The sequence below is a fragment of the Heteronotia binoei genome, chromosome 2, assembly GCF_032191835.1.
Source record: "Heteronotia binoei isolate CCM8104 ecotype False Entrance Well chromosome 2, APGP_CSIRO_Hbin_v1, whole genome shotgun sequence".
NCBI lineage: Eukaryota > Metazoa > Chordata > Lepidosauria > Squamata > Gekkonidae > Heteronotia > Heteronotia binoei.
In genome coordinates, this window is record NC_083224.1 from 201,635,209 (window position 1) to 201,657,801 (window position 22,593).

Below are 22,593 nucleotides of genomic sequence, written 5' to 3' on the forward strand. Positions count from 1 at the left end.
CCACCCACCCCCATCGCCCAACCAGTATGAAATTCCAGGAGGAACTTTTGAGGAATTTCCTTCCTAATGTCTTGGACATTTATGTTGTTTTATAAGATATGTTTATTGACATATATATGTTTTTTGGGACATCAGACAGATGATTTCTAGGCAATGTTTGCCTCTCCCCAAAACTGCACCCAGAACTCTGGTTTTTGTTTGGCAGAACCCAGAAGGTAGGGCCAGAACCAGTGGGTTGAAATTAAATCAAAAGAGTTTCCGGCTCAGCATTAGGAAGAACTTCCTGACCGTTAGAGCGGTTCCTCAGTGGAACAGGCTTCCTCCTTGGGAGGTGGTGGGCTCTCCTTCCTTGGAGGTTTTTAAACAGAGGCTAGATGGCCATCTGACAGCAATGAAGATCCTGTGAATTTAGGGGGAGGCATTTGTGAGTTTCCTGCATTGTGCAGGGGGTTGGACTAGACGACCCTGGAGGTCCCTTCCAGATCTATGATTCTAGGAATGGAAGAAACATCCTCTCAGTCATTTCTCCTGTGGCATCTATATAACACCTACCACACTGTTTTTCCTGCCTTACACTGGACATGAACTCATAAAGCTCTTTGTGCTGTTACTTTTCAACCCCCTGATGAGCCCCAAAGTCCACCAAAGCAGGGGTCCTCTTTCCTTCGGGGGACCCCTAGGAGACTCTGGGCAGGATATGAAAGCAAAAGTTGCAACTCCCCCCTCACAACAGGTATTCCAAGGTACACTACCTCCAAACATGGAGGCTCTACCTCCCCAAAGGTGATTCAGTCAACCTTTAGCAGCCCCATGGTTATGGAACAACCTCCCCCAAGAAGGAGCACCCAGCCTCCTCTCTTCCAATCTTTATTTAGGACTGCAGCTGGTTAACTTACTAGCTGGTTTTTTAAAAAATGTGTTTTAAGCAGGGCTTTGTTTGTAGCAGCAACTCCTTTGCATATTAGGCTACACCCCCCGATGTAGCCAATCCTCCAAGAGCTTACAGTAGGCCCTGTGCTAAGAGCCCTGTAAGCTCTTGGAGGATTGGCTACATCAGGGGTGTGTGGCTTAATATGCAAAAGGAATTCCTGCTACAAAAAAAGCGCCCTGGTTTTAAGTATTTTAGAATCTTGGAATTGTGTATCTTTGTATTTTCCAGGGCTTTTTTTTTGAGCAGGAACGCAGTTCCGGCTGACTTGGTATCAGGGGGTGTGGCCTAATATGCAAACGATTTTCTGCAAAAAGCCCTGTGCAAAATAAGGCTGACCTCAGGGTGTGTGGCCTAATATGCAATTGAGTTCCTGCTGGGCATTTTTGACCAAAAAAAGCCCTGGTATTTTCCTTTTGAATAACTGGTCTAAGTAAGGACTGTTATAATAATAAACAAACACATGACTAGTGGCTCCTAAACTGTGATTTTAAATTTTGGTTTTTGTGTTTTCTGTGCATTTTATTTTATGCATTTGATCTATGGCTGTAAGCGGCTTGGAGCTCTGTCAGGAAGGAAGGCGGCTGGTAAGTTTTCTATGGACAAATAAAAATCAACGGGGAGCCCACATCATTTCTTCGCTCACCTGTGGCAACAAAATCAGTGGGCTGGACCGCGGAACCTGTCGCGTGTGAACTCCTTCAGAGCAGATCAAGGTGGAGAAGCGACTCACGGAAGCTCACAAATGTTATTAGTTTTTAAGGTGCTCATGGTCTCTTGCTTTTTTCGACACTGTGGAGCAGAGATCTTCAGATTGTGTGTGTGTGGTGTGTGTGTGTAAACTGGCAACATTAGAAAACACTAGAGGCGTAATATAAAAGCAACAACAACAAAGTATTAAAAGTCAAAGTATTGCAGTCAATGTCTGAGTTCATATGATTGCTAAAAATTGGAAACCCCCACGATTGAAATGTGGTATGAGAAGTTATGGGACCAGTATGTAATGGGTAAGACAATGGATAAGATAACCCTTTTTTCAAAAATGATACTGATTTGGCTATAGATTATTTGCTTTGGGCCCTGGTTTTGGAATTCTTTGGGAATATTTCCTTTTTGCCTAATAGGATGAATTGTAGGCTTTTTCTTAATTCTAAATACCTAGCATACCTAGTATTGTTTTTGTAAATTGTTTGTTATCTGCATCCAATGGTCTAAATTGGATTCTTGTATGTTAGATTTATATTTTTGTTATTTATTTCCCCTCTGTTCTCTATGTTCCTATGTTCCCCTTGGATTAGATTTAATAAAATAAAATCTATTTGTGTAAAGTAAAAAAAAAAAAGAGTTCATAAATATCATAGCATCTGCATACTGCAGAAATGGATTATGGACAAAATATAATGTATAGGCGAAAATACAACAATGCATTCAGCCAGTTAAGACAGAAACACCCATCAAAATGGCAAAGCGCCCGCTCAACGCAACTTTCAGCCAATAATGTCCTGGTGACGGATAGTGGACCAAAGTCCATTTCAAAGCCGATCTTTGGAAAAACTCCCCAAGTTGTTTGGAGTCTCTTGGCCTGCTTACTCAGAGATCATGGGGTCATTGCGGCAGTTATTCCAAGGCAAAAAGATCCGAGTGGGCAGCCGTGTTGGTCTGAAGCAGCTGAACAAAACAGGAGTCAAGTGGCACCTTTAAGACCAACCAAGTTTTATTCAGAACGTAAGCTTCCGTGTGCTCTCTAAGCACACTTCATCAGACGAGCGGATCTCGTCTGAAGAAGTGTGTTTTTAGCCCACGAAAGCTTACGTGCTGAATAAAACTTGGTTGGTCTTAAAGGCGACACTTGACTCCTGCTTTGCCCAAGGCAAAAAATTCAACGATTCCACATGGGCACCATTGTACCAGTAACAGGGAGATGGAATTTGAATCTTTACAAAGGTGAGGCAGCTATTTGCTACTCACTAAATCAGGTGAGTCCGCAAAAGCATTGTCACTGACTATGCAGCATATGATCCTTCTGGTACTTCATTTATTGTTGTTTTTGTAGCACACCTCTAGTCTGCGAAGACTTCAGTTTTCGACTGCTGTGGAGGTCAGTCCTTGTCACTTTAAAAATGGCCCCAATGAGACTCTGACCGATTTCTCATTAGGCTTGTTTCAGCCCTGGAGCACTCCCCCCCCCCCATGGCTGGTGCATGGGAGTAGGCCAAGTAAGCAGCTGCCTAGGGGGCCCCCTGGCCTAGGGGCACTGCCAGCCGCCCCCTCTCTCCATGCACAGCAGGTGTGCTCCTTGGAGCCTGCCTTCCCCGATGGAAAGCAGGTTCCACGGAGTGCAGACGCTGCTCGGCTAGTTTTGCACCCCCTGGGTTTGTAACAGAACCGAGAAACACGAAAGCGGACGGCGCCTGCGCAGTGTGCTCCTCAGAACCTGGCAGGGATGAATTAACCAATTGTAAAAGCTGAAGAAGAGCCAATTACAGTTTCCAAAAACTGGCTCCTGTTGAAGTTGTCTGCTACCACTCATCCTTCCTGCTCTACTTTCACAGAGCCGTGGGGTGGGAGCCGTAGCTCAGTGGTAGAGCATCTTTCTCGCATGTACAGGATCTTGTCACTGGCCGCTCCAGCTAAAAGGATCGAGTAGAAATGGTCATGTGAAGGTCTTGTCCCTGGCACCTCCAGCTAAAAGGATCAAGTAGTATTCTCACCATTTTTATTGTTTAATCTCTCAATTAAAAAACAAAATGTAAAATTAAAAACTGTACATTAAAAACGTAAATAGTTTCAAGTTTCATTTCTCCTACAATTCTCTGTTTTTTAAATTTCAGGGGGAGGGAGGCACTAGTGGGCATCTCGCCTAGGACACCAAAAATCCTAGCACCAGCCCTTCTCCCCCCCCCCCCCCCAGTGCTTCTGTCACTCTTCACACAAGTTGCTGTGGGGCTGCGACTTGCCCCACCTCTTTCCCGTGGCAAGCAAGTTTCTCTGAAAACCAGTTTCTGCTTGCCGCAGGAAAGAGGCAGGGCCGCTTGTGCGAAATCAGACAGAAACGCAGTGGAGGGGGAGGGGGAAGGGTTCCAAGACTGGAACAAGCCCAGTGAGAAATCGGTCTCTGTCTACCAGCAGAGGAGCTGAATTCGTGCCACCAATTCTGGTTCAGATGCACAGCTCAGCCTGGGAAAAAAAACCCCATCCCCAGGCCATTTTATCAACTCAGAGATATGAGAGAGGGTGTTTGCACTGTGTTGACAGCATTCCAGAGCAGCATTGACATTATTCTCTTGCTCTTGTGGCTGTTATTTTGGAAAGTCTCCCATCTCTCACAGGAGAGCCAGTTGCCTCAGCGTGGAATCTCCTCTCAGTCCAACAAATCCGAGGCGACCGAAGGCAGCTGTTCCCAGAGGCCTTTCAATATTCCTTGCTGAGACATTGACGGCTAACAATGGGAGGGCTTCTTTATAATTCCTGTCCCAGCCCCCCCCCCTTTCCCATCGCTCCAGGTTCTCCCCCCTCCCTCCTAGAGCGAGGGAGGGCATTGTCTTCGGACATGAGAGCAGGGTCACCCTGACATCACTTTTTCTTGGGACCAAAGGCTGCTTCTCGAAGGGACTTGGGGGGAACACAGAAAGGCCGGATTTGCATATCCCCACCCACCCCACTCGAGGGGCATATCCCCGACCACGGCCTCTGGATGCTGGAAGACCCGTTTTTATGAATGAGATCAGATGATATCCGTAGGGTGCATGTGTTTATTTTGGGGATGAGTTATCTCTTGGGCAGAGAGCCCCGTGGCGCAGAGTGCTAAAGCTGCAATACTGCAGTCCTAAGCTCTGCTCACGACCTGAGTTCGATCCCCGGTGGAAGCTGAGTTTTCAGGTAGCTGGCTCCAGGTTGACTCAGCTTCCATCCTTCCAAGATCGGTAAAATGAGGACCCAGCTTGCTGGGAAGGAAGTGTAGATGACTGGGGAAGGCAATGGCAAACCACCCCGTTAAAAAGTCTGCCATGAAAACAGCAACGTCACCCCAGAGTCAGAAACGACTGGTGCTTGCACAGGGGACCTTTCCTTTCTCTTGGGCACTACAATACAGGGAAGGCACGCAGGTCACAGATTATTTTTACAGATTATAAATCTCTGTATGGATCTGTCATCCACATAGGAAGGGGGTGGGGAGCAGAATAGCCCCACTTCATACTTTGGCTACAGAAGAACCAAACACCCTTGGATCTTCCTTCCTGCTTCCCCACTAGATCTCATGTTCCTCCCATATTCATCTTCTCTGCCAGTTCTTCTTTCTCACCGTTCTCTCCTAAACCAAAGCTTTGTATTTTTGTCCCTGCCATGACTTTCCCCAGCTACCCTTTCCCTGAACAATCCGCATCCCCCCACCCCACCCCCGCTTCCAGTCTCCAGCTGAGAAATAAGCATCCAATGTCCTTGGTCATTTTGCCTGCCTTTGACTTCACTCGCCAACCCTTATTTCAAAGGACTCGTTTTACACAAAAACTTAACGAGGTCCGCTGGAACCTGAAGGATTCAGAGTTTTGGTCCATCTCCACAAAGGACAAGCCGTGCCAACGCCTTGAATATTCAGAAGAACCCACGAATCGCGATAACAATTTAACACAAAAATGGAAAAGGTGGAAAAACTTGTTTGATTCCCACCCCCCTCCCACTTGTTAAAGGGTCTTCTTGGTTTCGAATGGAAACAGCAGTGCCCAGAAGTGCCAGGTGGCTTTTGTGGCTCTGAAAAGCATTGCACAAGCAGGGATCCTCTGCTCTGGACTGTTTTGTGTCTGTTTGTTTGTATGTGTATGTTTGCTTTTGTTGGAGTGATGGTTGTCCATGCTGGCTCTGATTGTTTTGGTTTTTGTTAAATATCTATCTATCTATCTATCTATCTATCTATCTATCTATCTATCTATCTATCTATCTATCTATCTATCTATCTATCTATCTATCTATCTATCTATCTATCTATCTATCTATCTATCTATCTCCTTCCTTCCTCCCTTCCTCCCATTTATCCATCCATCCGTCTGCCATCTGCATATTTTTATTGCCTTCACCAAGAAACGTTTCTTTGTTGCCCATCCAACCCGGATTCAGTTCTCCGGGTTTCTTCCCCTAACACAAAGGGGAAGTCAAAGGGGAAGAGGTCCCAGGTTATGGCAGCCAGAGGCACACTGCAAGAAGGGGCATCCACTCACCCAAGTGTTATTCCTGCTGTTCTTGTTATTCGAATGAATACAGGTAATGAAGCTTTCCCAGACCATTCTTTTGTTTGTTTGGAACCAAACACGCCACCCTTACAAGCAAACCTCACCCTCCGAAGACAAATGAGTTGTGGCAGTTCCAGGGCTGCCAACTGTAGGGATGCCACTGGTGTCCAGGGGGGACCTGGCAACGGTTGGCACTTCAGTGTCAATGCCTCTTAGACCGATTTTGCACTAGCCTTGTTCTGGACTCGGAGCCCTTCCCCCTCCCCCGGAGTTTCTGTCCAATTTCGGAGGGGCTGTGACTTGCTCTGCCTCTTCCCCGTGGCAAACAGAAACCGATTTTCAGAGGTGAGGCAAGTCGCAGCCTTGTGTCTGCTTGTGGAAAACTGGACAGAAGCACGGGGGGGGGGGGGGGGCTTTGAGAACAGAACAAGCCTAGTGAGAAATCGGTCTCTGTGTGTGCAGCATCTGCCCATCAGAACACAGCTCTTTTAAAACGAGGTGCTAAGCGGCACACTGAGCACTGCCTCTGAGCATTCTCAGAGAGCCTTTCTATTGTAAAGAGGATGTTACTTCCTTGGTCCAGAGAGAGGTCTGAATGTGCTGTGGAATCTGGAATGGTCTCCTGGCCTCTCTGACTTGAGCAGCAGACGACAGATAGGGTTGCCCCCTACAGGAAGGGTCCGGAGATCTCCTGGAATCTGAACTGATCTTCAGACAAGAGAAATCAGTTCTCATAGAGGAAACGGCAGATATGGGGGGGTGGTCTGCACGGCACTGCACCCCACATAGCCTCTCTCCAAACCCTGCCCTTGAGAGCCAGTTTTGTGAAGTGGTTAAGTGTGTGGATTCTTATCTGGGAGAACGGAGTTTGATTCCCCACTTCTCCACTTGCAGCTGCCGGAGTGGCCTTGAGTCAGTCATAACTCTTTCAGAGCTGTTCCTCTCAAGAGCAGCTTCTGTCAGAGCTCTCTCAGCCCCACCTACCTCACAGTGTGTCTGTTGTGGGGAAAGGGAAGGAGATTGTAAGCTGCTCTGAGACCCCTTTGGGTAGTGAAGTAAAAGGTAAAGGTGGTCCCCTGTGCATGCACCGGGTCATTACTGACTCATGGGGCAACGTCACATCATGACATTTTCTTGGCAGACTTTTTACGGGGTGGTTTGGCACTGCCTTCCCCAGTCATCTACACTTTCCCCCAAGCAAGCTGGGGACTCATTTTACTGACCTCAGAAGAATGAAAGGCTGAGTCAACCTTAAGCTGACTACCTGAACCCAGCTTCTGCCAGGATTGAACTCAGGTCATGAGCAGAGCTTGGACTGCAGTACTGCAGCTTATCACTTTGTGGTAGTGAAGGGTGGGGTATAAATCCAATGCCCTCCTCCTCTTTGATTCCTCCCTCCCTTCCAAGGTTCCCCCTCCAGATCCCAAGGAATTTTCCAGCCTTGAGTTGGCAACCTCTGCTATTTCTGCATCTCCCATGATGCACTTCCCCTGCATCATATTGTCGTTGCATTATGCGCATGTCTTCCACGTCCACTGCACAAGACAGGCAGCTGACAAAAGCATAGAACAAACATCAGCGCAAAGACTGGGAAAGCGCTTCTACGTGAAGCAAAGAGAAACTGAAACGTGGATGCCACTTTCAGTGGTATGCCCGCACAAGAATCAATTCATCAATCCACCCCCATCCCCCACCGTTTCAATGGACAGGGTAGGAAACTGGCCCTGATTTGGACCACAGGGAACCCTGCTCAGGGGTAAACTTTGCACCTGGATTATCTGCTGTCCCCGTCCCACTCTGGTTCTGACCTTTTTTCCAAACACCTATCTCGGAAGCCAAACAGAATCCCTTCCCGTCCCAGAAGCTGCTGCTTAACCTTGACCTAGAACTGTGGACTGCAAACAGGGCCCTCATACTCAGTGCCTGGAAGGTTAATGGAATTCCAATTTGCAAGCTATAGAAGGTGGTAATGCCTCTTCTTTTATGTCTGCTAAATAGGGTTGCCTCAAAGAGGCATAATTTCTAATGTTCCACATGACATGAATTCTAACTGGCTTAGCTGTGATGAGTTTCACTATTTACTCCTGTGTAATCTCTCCCTAACGACATTAAAAAATAAAAAGAGAGAGAGAGAGAAAAGTAGCTATTTTACAAGTGACATTTTACACAGGCGGAGGGGGAGAGAGAGGAAAATGGTAATTTAATATAGATAAAAAGAACAAATTAAGAGGGTTGAAAACAGACGCTTTTGAGGCAAGAAAGGGGGGGGGTGGAATATTAAGGAAGATAAATCTACCACTAGTTCCTGGACCCAGCGAGAACGTGGAGTGCTTTGGGGTCGTGGTTTTTAATTAATATTATTATTATTATTGCAAAATTTCTTTATTGAATGCCCCCCCTCAATTAAAAAAATAAAATTGAAGATTCAAGAGATGCTCTTCTGCGGGCTTGGAGACGGGCGCTCTGATGTGAAGTTGTTTCCTCGCTAATGTAACCTTGAAATTAACCCACAAAGGGGGCTTCATTTTGGGACCTCGCTGGGAACTCGGTCTGAAACAGGGGAGCTGTGCAAGGGCTGGAGGAGGTCTGTCGCATGAGGAAAGGTATTTTTAAAATGCTGGTGTTAATTTGGGTCCTATTTTCCCCAGGGGTGTGAAACAGTTCAAGGCACAGCGGCCCAATGACCATCTGCAACTGGAGTAAATTGTCCTTGCGGGAGAATCCAGTCGCAAATGATTGCTACAGCACCGTGCCACCTATGCAACAATGTGCAGGTACAGGTCCCCCCCCCCCCTTTTATTTGTGTCTTTTGGTTCCTTTTCTGGAATGCTGATTTAAAAAGTAAAGGTAGTCCCCTGTGCAAGCACCAGTCGCTTCCGACTCTGGGGTGACGTTGCTTTCACAACATTTTCACGGCAGACTTTTTATGGGGTGGTTTGCCATTGCCTTCCCCAGTCATCTACACTTTCCCCCCAGCAAGCTGGGGACTCATTTTACCAACCTTGGAAAAATGGGAGGCTGAGTCAACCTTGAGGCGGCTACCTGAACCCAGCTTCCGCAGGAATCGAACTCAGGTCACGAGGCAGAGAGCTCCGACTGCAGTACTGCAGCTTTACCACTCTGCGCCACGGGGCTGCCTTTACTGTGTCTCAATAAACAGTTTCATTTCTTTCAACCAAGCTCTCGCATCTGTGAATTCCTTACTAGTTCAGTGTGGTTCACTGAAGCAGACATCCAGCAACTGGCCTAGTGGCTGTCACTGTGTCCTGAAGGAGGCTCCCATGAAATCCGGAGTTTTGCTGCACCCTGCAAACAAAAAGGTTTTTTCATGGCCCGCAGACCCTGATTTGTCTTCCAATGACCCGACTGTGAATACTCCCCTCCAAGGTTTTCATTGACCATTCTCCTCCTGCTTGGTCCGCCTTTCTTAGCTCATTTGCTGACCTGCTCTGATGTCACAGTAGACCTGCATTCGCAGGAGATGTCATGGCTCCATGGGCACTGGCTTGCCCATTCTTAACTTAGTAAAAGAGTTAGAGGGCTTGACCTTGGCACATGAGTCTGTGAACAGGTTTACTTTAAACTGGGCGTCTCCAGTCTTTTTGAGGCTGGGGAAACCTTTGGGATTCTGACATATGCCACAAAATGGCTGCTGCAGGAGGGGGAGCCAACCACAAAATGGCAACTGTGATGGACAGCTGTGGTTTACTTTCAGTTTGGTATAGTGGCTAAGTGTGTGGACTCTTATCTGGGAGAACGGGGTTGGATTCCCCACTCCTCCACTTGCAGCTGTTGATGGCCTTGGGTTAGCCATGGCTCTTGCAGAGCTGTCCTTGAAAGGGTAGCTTTTGGAGAGCTCTCTCAGCCCCACCCGCCTCACAGGGTGTCTGTTGTGGGGGAGGGAGGGAAAGGAGATTGTAGGCCGCTCTGAGCCTCTGTCCTTGAAAGGGCAGCTGCTGTGGGAGCTCTCTCAGCCCTACCTACCTCACAGGGTGTTTGTTATGGGGAAGGAAGGGAAAGGAGATTGTGAGCCACTCTGAGACTCTGAGATTCAGGGTGGAGGGGGGAGTATAAATCCAATATCATCATCTTCTTCTTCTTCTTCCAATCATATAGTGAAGGTCTTTGTGCTGTGCTGGCAAGTGCTGCCAAAATAATATTTTTAAAATAGGGTTTGTCAGACTCCTGGTCCAGCCAGGGGATCTGGGGCTCCAATCTGCGGCCCCAGTAGCCTGACGGGGAAACCCCGCGCCCAAACATCGATCTCGCTGCTCGACGTCCCTGATGTGATGACATCACTCAAAAGTGATATCATCATGTCCCTGACATAGCATAGAATCATAGAGTTGGAAGGGACCTCAGGGTCATCTAGTCCAACCCCCTGCACAATGCAGGAAACTCACAAACACCTCCCCCTAAATTCACAGGATCTTCATTGCTGTCAGATGGCCATCTAGCCTCTGTTTAAAGACCTCCAAGGAAGGAGAGCCCACCACTCCTAAGGAAGCCTGTTCCACTGAGGAACCGCTAGAATGGTCAGGAAGTTCTTCCGATGCTCTGGGTTTTGGGCAAACTATGGTTTTGTGCAAAAAAAAAAGCAATCTAAAGGAACTGTCCCCATGCACTAATCCCACAACCATTCATACTGACCATTATAATTCATTTATTAGTATCACACAAATTACAAAATACACTTCAGCTGTTACTATATATTAATTCCTATCAATCAAACTACAAATTACATCAAATAAGAGGTTTACTTATAATCGTACATCATACAGTGCTTGAATATTCCAATAACCCTTATAAAATTTCACAAATCTCGAAGTCCATGCAAAGACTGTGGAATCTATTATCTCTGTTTTGATAATAATTTTGTACCAATAGATTGCATGCAACTTTTATTAAATAACAAGTGGAAGCGATATCAACACCATATGAAGCGCTATCAATGTGGTGTATTTGAACTACTGTTATTATTTCATTTGTTCTATGTTCTATGCCACATTGCATAACTCTCTCAATGACCTAGATTCAATCCTGGTGAAAGCAAAAGGCTCTTATTCAATAATCTGTAATCTATGTGATACTAACGCATGAATTATAATGGTCGGTATGATTGGTTGCATGATTAGTGCATAGGAATGGTTCCTTTAGTCCGGATTGCATTACCTTACCGTTACTCCTCTATGCTTATTATTTGTGGCAAAAAACTACCTAGAGCATCACATATGATGTCAGCAATGCAATGATGCATCAAGTGATGTCATCATTCTCCATGCACGTGGGATCCCCCTGCTGGCAGCAAAATAGGACCTGGCAACTCTATTTTTCAAAATGGCACAGCCAATCAAATTGCCAGTAGCCGATCAGAAGCCCTGCTGGGCAAAATCCTCACCTGGCCCCACCCACTTTCTAAAAACATTTGATGGGGCCAGGAAAGGTGCCCGCGGGGCACCATGGAGAGCGGAGACCACGAACAACCATGTTGAAGGTTCCCGCTTAAGAGCTTAGGGAGAGCATTGTGAGGTCCCTGAGAACCCTCTATGGAATTCATTCCCCTTACAGAACACGCTGGGTTTTTGAATATCTTGCAGGTACTGACAGCTTCACTGTTCTCCAAGAATTATGCTGGAAAGGTATATTAAAGAGCGAAACGGGTCTTGGTCCCTAGCAAAGGCAGATCCCCCCTCCCCTCTTTTTTCTTTCTTTTTTTATTCTTTTTAAAGAAAATCAAGATAAATGAAGACTCTTAAATCAGGGGCTTCTTAATGGGTGGTCCGGGAAGCTAATTTAAAGCGTTTGATTATTTTTGCTCGCTGGTAGCGCAGTAGGCCAGAGGCCCCGGCGGGAGGCCCGAGTTCAAATCATTTACAAGCCAAAACATGGTCTGGGAACAGAATCATCTTTAACGCTCCTTGCCCTCCCTCCCCTTTGCAAGGGAAAATGATGGGTCACCGAGGGGTTTCTTTCTCTCTCTCTCTCTGCTGAACATTGGCTTATTTTTATTATCTTCTCGGAATGTGGCCCCAGCTGGGTTCTCAAACGTCCCACATTCCCGAGTCACCAATGGAGGTTAAATAGAGTCATTCCTGCTAATTAAACCGGTCCCTGCGATTGCTTTGCTTTGAACTGACAGGGTAATCAGAACAGTTAATCGGCAATCCTGCTTCAGATTGCAGCAAAAGGGAGACACGAAGAGAACCAGAGTTGACCCAGTAGAACCCGTAAGGCCACAGAAGAGCCCCCGTTCTGAGGACAAAGGGGGGACCCTGCTCACGATCTCTCTCAGACTGACCTGCCTTACAGGGCTGATTAAGGGATAAAACAGAGGGAAGGAAAGAACCCACCTTTCAAAAAAAACCCCTCTCTGTGTATACCACCAAGAGGTTCTTCAAGGAGGGGAAGAGATAAGTATGATCTTTTTTTTTTTTATCAGCCACACAGTGGCTTATTTATTTATTTAATTTATATCCCGCCCTCCCCGCCGTGGCAGGCTCAGGGTGGCTCACAAACCAAGGGTCAACACAATCACATTAGTGTGATCAGCTAAGATAAACAACAACAAAAACATAAAAACAATTACTAAAACATCGGCATGTGCTAATACCATGGTTTCAGGCAGCGATTAAATTCTGGTTGTTAGCTATACTCGGAGGTCTCAGGATCGCCATAGCGTGATGAGGTAGGCCGTTGGTGGTGCGCTTATGGGTCAGTCCCATTGCTGCTGATGTTGCCATCATGCAAATGGCTGGCAGAAGAGTGCCGTTTTGCAGGCCCTGCGGAACTGTGAAAGCTCTCACAGGGCCCTGACCTCTTCCAGCAACTCATTCCACCAGCTAGGGGCAGCAACAGAAAAGGCCCTGGCTCTCGTTGTTTTGAGCCTCCCTTCTCTGATGCTGGGGACTGTCAACAGGTTTTGAGACCCGGACTGAAGTGCTCGCTGGGGGATGTGCAGGGAAAGGTGGTCCCTAAGATATGCAGGACCCCGGCCATATAGGGCTTTAAAAGTAATGCTGTGCTTAAGCTGTGCACCATTTGAAAAAGCGTTTCCTTTTTCCTTAAGCCACATAAACGAGAGCTTACCCGCATGCTAAATTATGCAGTTTGTGAGCGGATTTTGCCGTTTCATACAAGAAACCCTCATTGCAAAGTGCACTGAAAGCCCACTCGCGGGGAGGGCGGGATATAAATCCAATAAAATTAATACATATCTAACATATGTGAAAATACCCAGAAACGATTCCTTGAAGGAATCCAAGTTAAGGGTGTCAACTTGGGGTCTGAAAATTCCTGGAGATTTGGGGGTGGAGCCTGGGCAGGGTAGGATTGGGGGAGGAGAGTGACCTCGGCGGGGTATTGATGCCCCATAGATCCACCCTCTAAAGCTGTCGTTTTCTCCAGGGGAACTGATCTATGTAGTTGGAATTCTGGGAGATCTCCAGGCCCCACCAGGAGGCTGGCAACTAGAGTCCAAGTGGTGGCCTGTAAGGTGGCCAAGACCTATTTGGGATGCTGTTCGTCAGCAGGAAATAATTTTAATCACTGTACAAGTTATCCCATTTTGCTGGAGGAAAGGTGTGCTTTTGTTACCCGAGTTTTCGAGAAGGAAGCAGGCTAAATGATACCATCTTTCCCCTAAAGGCAGACAATCCTGAATGTGAGATGATCCCCCTAAAAATGCTCATACATAAAAGCTTTTTTAAAAAAAATCACTGTTCATAACTTTAAAGGCAAAGGTAGTCCCCTGTGCAAGCACCGAGTTGTTACTGACTCATGAGGTGACGTCACATCACCACGTTTTCTTGGCAAACTTTTTTACGATGTGTTGCCATTGCCTTCCTCAGTCATCTACATTTTTCCCCCATCAAGCTGGGTACTCATTTTACCGACCTCGGAAGGAGGGGAGGCTGAGTCAACATTGAGTCGTCTACCTGAACCCAGCTTCCACCGGAATCAAACTTACCACTCTGTGCCATGGAGTTCCTACATAACTTTTTGTTCCTCTGTGCCATGGAGTTCCTACATAACATTTTACTGACCTCGGAAGGAGGAGAGGCTGAGTCAACATTGAGTCGGCTACCTGAACCCAGCTTCCACCGGAATCAAACTCAGGTCACAAGGCAGAGAGTTCGGACTGCAGTACTGCAGCTTACCACTCTGCCATGGAGTTCCTACATAACTTTAGGAAAGGAAAGGTCCCCTGTGCAAGCACCAGTCGTTTCCGACTCTGGGGTGACGTTGCTTTCACAATGTTCTCACGGCAGGCTTTTTACAGGGTGGTTTGCCATTTCCTTCCCCAGTCCTCTACACTTTCCCCCCAGCAAGCTGGGTACTCATTTTACCGACCTCGGAATGATGGAAAGCTGAGTCAACATTGAGTCAGATACCTGAACCCAGCTTCCACCGGAATCAAACTCAGGTCACAAGGCAGAGAGTTCGGACTGCAGTACTGCAGCTTACCACTCTGTGCCATGGAGTTCCTACATAACTTTAAGAAAGGAAAGGTCCCCTGTGCAAGCACCAGTCGTTTCCGACTCTGGGGTGACGTTGTTTTCACAATGTTCTCACAGCAGGCTTTTTACAGGGTGGTTTGCCATTGCCTTCCCCAGTCCTCTACACTTTCCCCCGAACAAGCTGGGTACTCATTTTACTGACCTCGGAAGGATGGAAGGCTGAGTCAACCTTGAGCCAGCTACCTGAAAACCCAGCTTCCACCGGGGATCGAATTCAGGTCATGAGCAGAGCTTAGGACTGCAGTACTGCAGCTTTAACACTCTGTGTCGTGGGGCCCTTTAACTTGTATGCAAATTTAAAACAGCACATGAGGAAAAATCCCAGCCGTTTTTTTTTAGGTAAATAAGGTAATAATTTAAAGAAAAAACAACCACGCTATACCCCCACATTACTATACCAACAACAAGTGTTTAATGTTCCCTGTCACTGGCAATGCCAACAGGGCATCAGTACCCAACGCCCATCATGTCCAAAACGACACCGTACGCAATGCTTTTTTTAATGAAAACACGTGTCTGCTTTCACAAGACCTTTGCGCCTTAACCCGTTGTATCTTGTATCTGCACACCGTCGCTAGACACTGAATGAGAGTCTCCCCAAAGGAAAGTAATTATTACTACTCACATATATAGTAATATTCGTGCCCTGGCCTGAATTCAAACCCCAGCGAGAAAGGGGTGAAGAGCTGGAACTTTTCAGAGAATTTCAGAGGGCCGTTGGCTGAATCGGGCCTGTTACATTCCCAGCGTTTGAAGCCATTTTGCCGGTGGTCACAGGTGGCATGGCCCTCATAGTTGACCATGTAGAGGATGTACCGTTCCATCCGGTCCATGGGGAACGGAATCTCATAGTGCGGGCAATAGATGTCCAGGTAGTCGTTGATGCTGACTTCCACTGTGTAGTCCCCCTGATGGAACCTGCAGGCAGCGGAAAGGGGGGGGATGAGAGCAAAATGCACATTGAGAAGCATGAAAGGCAAAATCCACCTGCCCTTTAGAACAGAATCACAGAATCATAGAGTTGGAAGGGACCTCCAGGGTCATCTAGTCCAACCCCCTGCAGGAAACTCACAAACACCTCCCCCTAAATTCACAGGATCTTCATTGCTGTCAGATGGCCATCTAGCCTCTGTTTAAAAACCTCCAAGGAAGGGGAGGGACGGTGGCTCAGTGGTAGAGCATCTGCTTGGGAAGCAGAAGGTCCCAGGTTCAATCCCCGGCAACTCCAAAAAAGGGTCCAGGCAAATAGGTGTGAAAAACCTCAGCTTGAGACCCTGGAGAGCCTCTGCCAGTCTGAGAGAACAGTACTGACTTTGATGGACCGAGGGGGGTCTCATTCAGTATAAGGCAGCTTCATATGTTCATATGTTTAGAGCCCACCACCTCCCAAGGAAGCCTGTTCCACTGAGGAACCGCTCTAGCAGTCAGGAAGTTCTTCCTAATGTTGAGCCGGAAACGCTTTTGATTTCATTTCAACCCATTGGTTCTGGTCCTACCTTTCTGGGGCCACAGAAAACAATTCCACACCATTCTCTATAGGACAGCCCTTTAAGTACTTGAAGATGGTGATCAGATCACCTCTTAGCCATCTCCTCTCCAGGCTAAACATCCCCAGCTCCTTCAACCTTTCCTCATAGGACTTGGTCTCCAGACCCCTCACCATCCTTGTCGCCCTCTGAATCTGTTCCAGCTTGTCTCTATCCTTCTTAAAATGTGGTGCCCAAAACTGAACACAGTATTCCAGGTGAGGTCTTACCAGAGCAGAGTAAAGCGATACCGTCACTTCATGTGATCTGGACACTCTACTTTTGCTGATACAGCCCAAAATTGCATTTGCCTTTTTAGCCACCGCATCACACTGCGATGGCTAAAAAGAATAGGGCTGAGACGAACATCCCAAAACATTTGAGAATGGGTAAACCAACCCAATTTGCCATGAACACAACATTTCTGATCTGTGTTTTGTGGAAAACATGATATTTTGCTTCAAAAAACCCCAAACCCCCACCCCCCAGTGCTTTGCCATTGCCTTGGCAGGATGAAATGTGATCAGATCATAGATACAGAATATTTAAGATCATAAGAAGCCACCGCACCCCCACCCCAAAAAAAGGAACAGTATTTGGCGAATATGTTGGCAAATTTTTGAGCATTCACAGAGAATATCTGGGGAATGGCTATAATTCAAATTTGAGAAACAGTAAGAGCAAGTGGAGACCCACCAGAAACTTGCAGGGAGAGGGCATTCCCCATCTTTCCTTTCTAGGCTTCCCAACCCTCCCGCCCTGGCGGGGGACCCCCGGATTTCCACCCTCTTCCCCCGCTCCCCGCAAAAAACGGAAGCGGGGGGACGGGGGGAAACGGCGCCAAGGAATGTGGCGAGCCACCCCATCTCGGAGCGGGCGACGCCGCTGCGCGGCTGCCGCCTCTTCTCCGCTTCACCGTAGCTGCTCCTCCGAGATGGCTCAGGCTGAGCCCATCTCGGAGGAGCAGCTAAGATGAAGCAGAGAAGAGGCAGTAGCAGCGCAGCGGCATCGCCCGCTCCGTATCTGAGGTGAAATCAGAGAAGAGGAGGGTGGAAGGAAGGAAGGCATTTAAAAAGTTGTGAGGCCCCTTTAATTGTGATGGACAGAACTCCCTTTGGAGTTCAATTGTGCTTGTCACACCCTTGCTCCTAGCTCCACCCCAGTGTATCCTGGCTCCACCCCCAAAGTCTCCTGGCTCCACCCCCAAAGTCCCCAGATATTTCTGGAATTAGACTTGGCAACCTTATTCCTTTCCCCTGCTGCTGGGGTGGGGGACTCCTGTCTCTTTTGCAGCGTGATGACGCCTCCTGGAAGTTAGGGCACTGCACCAGGCATCTTGCACCGTGGGTGTGCTAGGATTTGTGGTAACAACTCTATGCTACCATAGAGTTTCTACTCCGAGTTCTAGAGCATCCCTGGTGCAATGTGCCCGGCGCGATGACCAGGTCCGGGGTTGGGGGTGCCTGCGCCCCTAGGCTGATTCCCAACCTCCGCCCCTCAGCTGTTTCAGTCGCGTGCACTGATGACATCATAATGACGTCATCATTTCTGTCGCCGCCGAGACCAACATGGTCCTGCCGCCCCCAGAGACGGCTGCGCAGGGCCGAGTGTGGCTGGCTGGGGCCAGGTGGCCGTGGGAGGTTGCTCCTGAGGGCGGCTGGGTGGGTTTGTGGTGTGCCGAACTCCCCTCTTCCCTCCCATGCAGTCAGCGCTTGGCACAGGAGGGCAGTGGACATCAGAGGCCTGGGGAGGCAGACAGCAGCAGGCACAGGGAGGCGGCGGTTTCAGGGAGGCAGACAGCGGCAGGCGTGGGGAGGCAGTGGACACGGGGCAGACACAGGGAGAGGGGGCGCCCCATGGCTCCCCTAGGCCAAGTGGCGCCCCAGGCGGCTGCCTATTTGGCCTACTCCCACACGCCGGCCCTGGCGATGATGTCACTTCTCAGAGTCCCCTCAGAGTGCCGAAAAATCTCTTTTCCCTCCATGTGTCCCCTATCCTCAGATTTAGATATCATCACAGAGCAGCCATGTTGGGAATTAAGATACATAGATGCTTTGAGAAGGAATTAGGAGAGAGACTGTTTTCAGTGCCAGTAAAGGTACTCATGTCAGGCCACAACTGTTCCACCTGTGAACAGCCAGAACATGCACAGAGTATTCCTGCTCTCTCACACTGCTGGGAAACCACAGACAACTCCTTGTATTCTGGGCTTCCAGAAGAGCAGGAGATCTCTGGGCTGGGAAATTCCTAGAGATTTTGGTACAGTTGCCAGCCTTCAGCTGGGGCCTGGAAATCTTCCGTTTTTACATCTGGTCTCCAGCCGGCAGAGATCAGCTCCCCTAAAGGAAATGGCTGCTCTGAAGGGTGGACTCTGTGGCACTGTAGCATGCTGAAGCCCCTCCCCTCCCAAACCCCGCCCTCTCCCAGCTCCACCCTCCAAAGTCTCCAGGTATTTTCTAACACAGACCTGGCCACCTTAGATTTTGGGATGGAGTCTGGGGAGGGCAAGGGCCTTGGCAGGGTATCATGCCATAGAGCAGGGGTGTCAAACATGCAGCCCAGGGGCCAAATCAGGCCCCCAGAAGGCTTCTATCAGGCCCCTGAGCAACTGGCTCTTGTCTGCTTCCTTCTCCCTCTCTCTTGTTTCCTCCATCACAGCTTGCTTTGCAAGGCTTGCCCAATCACTTGGGAGCTACAGAGCAAAATCTTGATTGGCTGAGGCTCCTCTCCCTCCTGGTTCCCTGGGGAGGGAGGGAAAGAGCCAGAGCTTCCTTTGCCCAGTTCCCTGGATCCCCGGGGAGAAATACAAAGAAAGCACCTTTCAGACCAACGAGTGCTAATGTTTTAAGCATGTTTTAAGGGTTTTTAAAAAAACCTTTAGTCATGTTTGTCTGTGTCCTTTGAAAAGCTTATATCTCTGCTACCTAATCTTAAATAGGTACATTCATGGCCTGGCCTGACGTAGCCCAGCCCGGCCCAACAAGGTCTCATTTATGTCAGAGCCGGCCCTAGTGACAAATGAGTGCTATACCCCTACCATAGAGTTTATCCTCCAAACCGCCATTTTGTCAAGGGGAGCTGATCTCTGTAGTCTGGTGATCAGTTGTAATTCTGGGGGCGCGCCAGGCAACCCAAGATTTGAAAAATCTAGGGGCTGTTCAGACGCACAGTTGTCACTGGTGTTTTATACCGGATTAAAAGTGGCTGGTCAGACAGCAACATCTGCCTCCCGGTATTAACTTGTACTGCCCCCCCCAATCCTTCTCAGAACCGGAGTATTTTGTTACCTGCTCCTTTGAGGTGTTTTTTTTAGTTCTCCGGTTTCACCTCGTAGTTTCCCCGTCTGGATAGTTCTCGACCAACTTCTGGATGTCTGAAGGCTGTCCCTGAGCAAAAGGAGCCTCAGACATCTGGTTTACAGTCGCCTTTTTTTTTTTTTAACTACTTAGCGATATGCGCATAACTGCTTAACCACATAATATTTTAACCTATGCACATGTGCGCACATGATGCGCACAAAAGTGGAGAAAAAAAGAACTGCGTGGTACCGTCGTGTGGACGGCAGGAGACGGTTTCACTGCGGAGTGATTCGAATTGCAGTATGGCAGTCTGATCGATAATATCCAGAAAAAAGATATTCGGAACAGAACTGGGTCAGTTTAAGACGTACTCAGCACGCTGTGTGAACGGGGCCATGACTGTAGAAATTCGTCCCTGCCTGCTTTCTCTCCTGCACCTAAAGACCCAGTTTCTGGATCTCCCTCTTAACTCCCCTCCCCAACGTTCCCTCTCACCGCCAGGGACAGACCCAGTTGTCTGAGCTCTCATATGCCCTGCCCTTTTAAAGGTACCAGGCCTAGCTCTCCCACCAGAGGGAAACACTAGAAGTTACTGCAAAAGAAAGCACGCTAGATTGTACCAGGTCGAAACCGTCGGCAGTCAAAACCCAGCGCGGCCTTCTCTCGACCACGTGACTGGCATAATCTTCCCTCTTCCCATTAACTTTATAAGATTAAATTGAGCACCTCTTAAAATTAATAAACTGGCAACAGTAGGTGATTAGTTGTTAGGGGGGAGCCATTCTTCAGTGACATATCATCTGGCCCCTCGGGTATTATATTCAGCGGCACACTCCAGTCCTATAACAATTTTTTACATTTGGGGGACAGATTATCCGAGAGATTAGGGGATTAGCAAAACTAGGAAGAGGGCACGGCGGTACTGGGGCTACGCTCGGTGTGTACCAAAGTCCTTAAGACGCCGGAACCGATTGCTTTTTGAGCCCAACGGGTCCTGCGTCTCTCTGGCAGTTGAAAAGCGGCCTTGGACAGCTCTCGTTCATCCTCGTCCGGTCAGCCCCAACCGTCATGCTGGTCCTCCAAAGAACTGGATCCCCTCCCCCCAGGAGGTTTTGTACCTACAGAGAGGCACCCAACCCACTCATTGCACAGACCCCAAGCACTCCCCCCCACCATCTGCCCTCCTTGCTTGTCTTTCCCTCCCCCACCCCCCGCCACACGAGGAACTGAACACATGGCACTGCTCTTTCACTTGGAGAAAGATGACAGAGGAGTGACCAGAGAGAGAGGCTTACAAAATTAGGCCCGGGAGAAGACAGAGAAAGAAGTGCTTTTCTGCCCTTCTCACAATATAAGAACTCGTGGGCACTCAATGAAATTAAGGAGCAATAGGCTTAGAACGGATAAAAGGAAGTCCTTCACCCAAAAGGAATGTGGAATTCACTGCCACAGGAAGTGGAATTCACTGCCACATGTGGAATTCACTGCCAAAGGATGTGGAATTCACTGCCAAAGGATGTGGAATTCACTGCCACATGTGGAATTCACTGCCACAGGATGTGGAATTCACTGCCACATGTGGAATTCACTGCCACAGGAAGTGGAGGCAGCTAAAAGCATAGAACAAAGCAGGAGTCCAGTAGCACCTTTAAGACCAGCAAAGTCTTATTCAGAATGTCAGCTTTCGTATGCAGGCACACGTACTTCATCAAACGAGGGAATGGGGTACAGTGAGCAGAGCTACTTATAGCTGGTGGGCAGTGATTAAGGATGTAAAGCAGCACAAAATTAGAATCCAATGGCTGCCCACCTGGATCTAGCTAAAAGCATAGACAGCTTCAAGGGGGGATTGGATCGACATCTGGAGCAGAGGTCCATGAGTGGCTATTAGCTACAAGACATAGAGGCAACACTGGGCAGTGATGGTCTGATATTGTTGGTGCTTAGTGGGCAACAGTGGGAGGGCTTCTGGAGTTCTGGCCCTGATGCTCGCTGGGTTTTGCCCACTGTGCGACACAGAGGATTGGACTGGATGGGCTGTTGGCCTGATCTAATATGACATCTCTTATGGTCTTGAGATGCTATAAAACAAGTTTACACTGTGGCGCGGCAAATCGCAGGTTTGCCCCGTGCAAAATGGTGGCATGGAGCAACTGGTGTGAAATCGCCAGCTTGCTCTGCACAGAAACGGAAGTCTGCCCTGGAGCAAGATGAGTGCGGAATCAGCCTGAGTGTATTTCCTGTGATCACCAAGTTAGGTGCAGGGGGCTGGAAAAAGCGCTTCCAAAGATTAGAGCAGGGGTGTCAAACATACAGCCCAAGGGCTGAATCAGGCCTCCAGAGGGCTCCTATCAGGCCCCTGAGCAACTGGCTGTCATCTGCTTCCTTCTCCCTCTCTCTTGCTTCCTTCTGCATAACAGCTTGCTTTGCAAGGCTTGCTCAATCGCACAGCAGAGCTACAGAGAGCCAGTTTGGTGTAGTGGTTAAGTGTGCGGACTCTTATCTGGCAGAACCGGGTTTGATTCCCCACTCCTCCACTTGCACCTGCTGGAATGGCCTTGGGTCAGCCATAGCTCTGGCAGAGGTTGTCCTTGAAAGGGCAGCTGCTGTGAGAGCCCTCTCCAGCCCCACCCACCTCACAGGGTGTCTGTTGTGGGGGAGGAAGGTAAAGGAGATTGTGAGCCGCTCTGAGACTCTTCGGAGTGGAGGGCGGGATATAAATCCAATATCATCTTCTTCTTCAGAGCAAAACTCCAGTTTTCTCAATTGGCTGAGGCTCCTTTTGCTCCTGGTCCCCTGGGGAGGGAAGGAAAGAGCCAGAGTTTCCTTTGCCCAGTCCGCTGGATCCCATGCGAGAAATACAAAGAAAGCACCTTTAAGACAGAGTGCTAATGTTTTAAGCATGTTTTATTTTATTTTTATTTTTTTTAAAAAACCTTTAGTCATATTTGTGTCCTTTAAAAAGTTTATATCTCTGCTACCTAATCTTAGATACACGCATGGCCTGGACCGACACGGCCCAACCCGGCCCAACAACGTTTGATTTATGTCACATCCAGCCCTAGGGTTGCCAATCTCCAGGTGGGAGCAGGGGATCCC

The 22,593-nt window shown here is 48.3% G+C and overlaps 1 protein-coding gene across 1 annotated transcript in view; it reads right to left on the reverse strand.

Moving 5' to 3' along the window:
* The window catches only part of EFNA2 (ephrin A2), a 292,098-nt gene that overhangs the window by 20,072 nt on the left and 249,433 nt on the right, over positions 1 to 22,593 (reverse strand). The window contains exon 2 of the mRNA XM_060233450.1: positions 15,295 to 15,587. Coding sequence (XP_060089433.1) covers positions 15,295 to 15,587 — 293 coding nt within the window. The remainder of the gene's footprint in view (positions 1 to 15,294; positions 15,588 to 22,593) is intronic.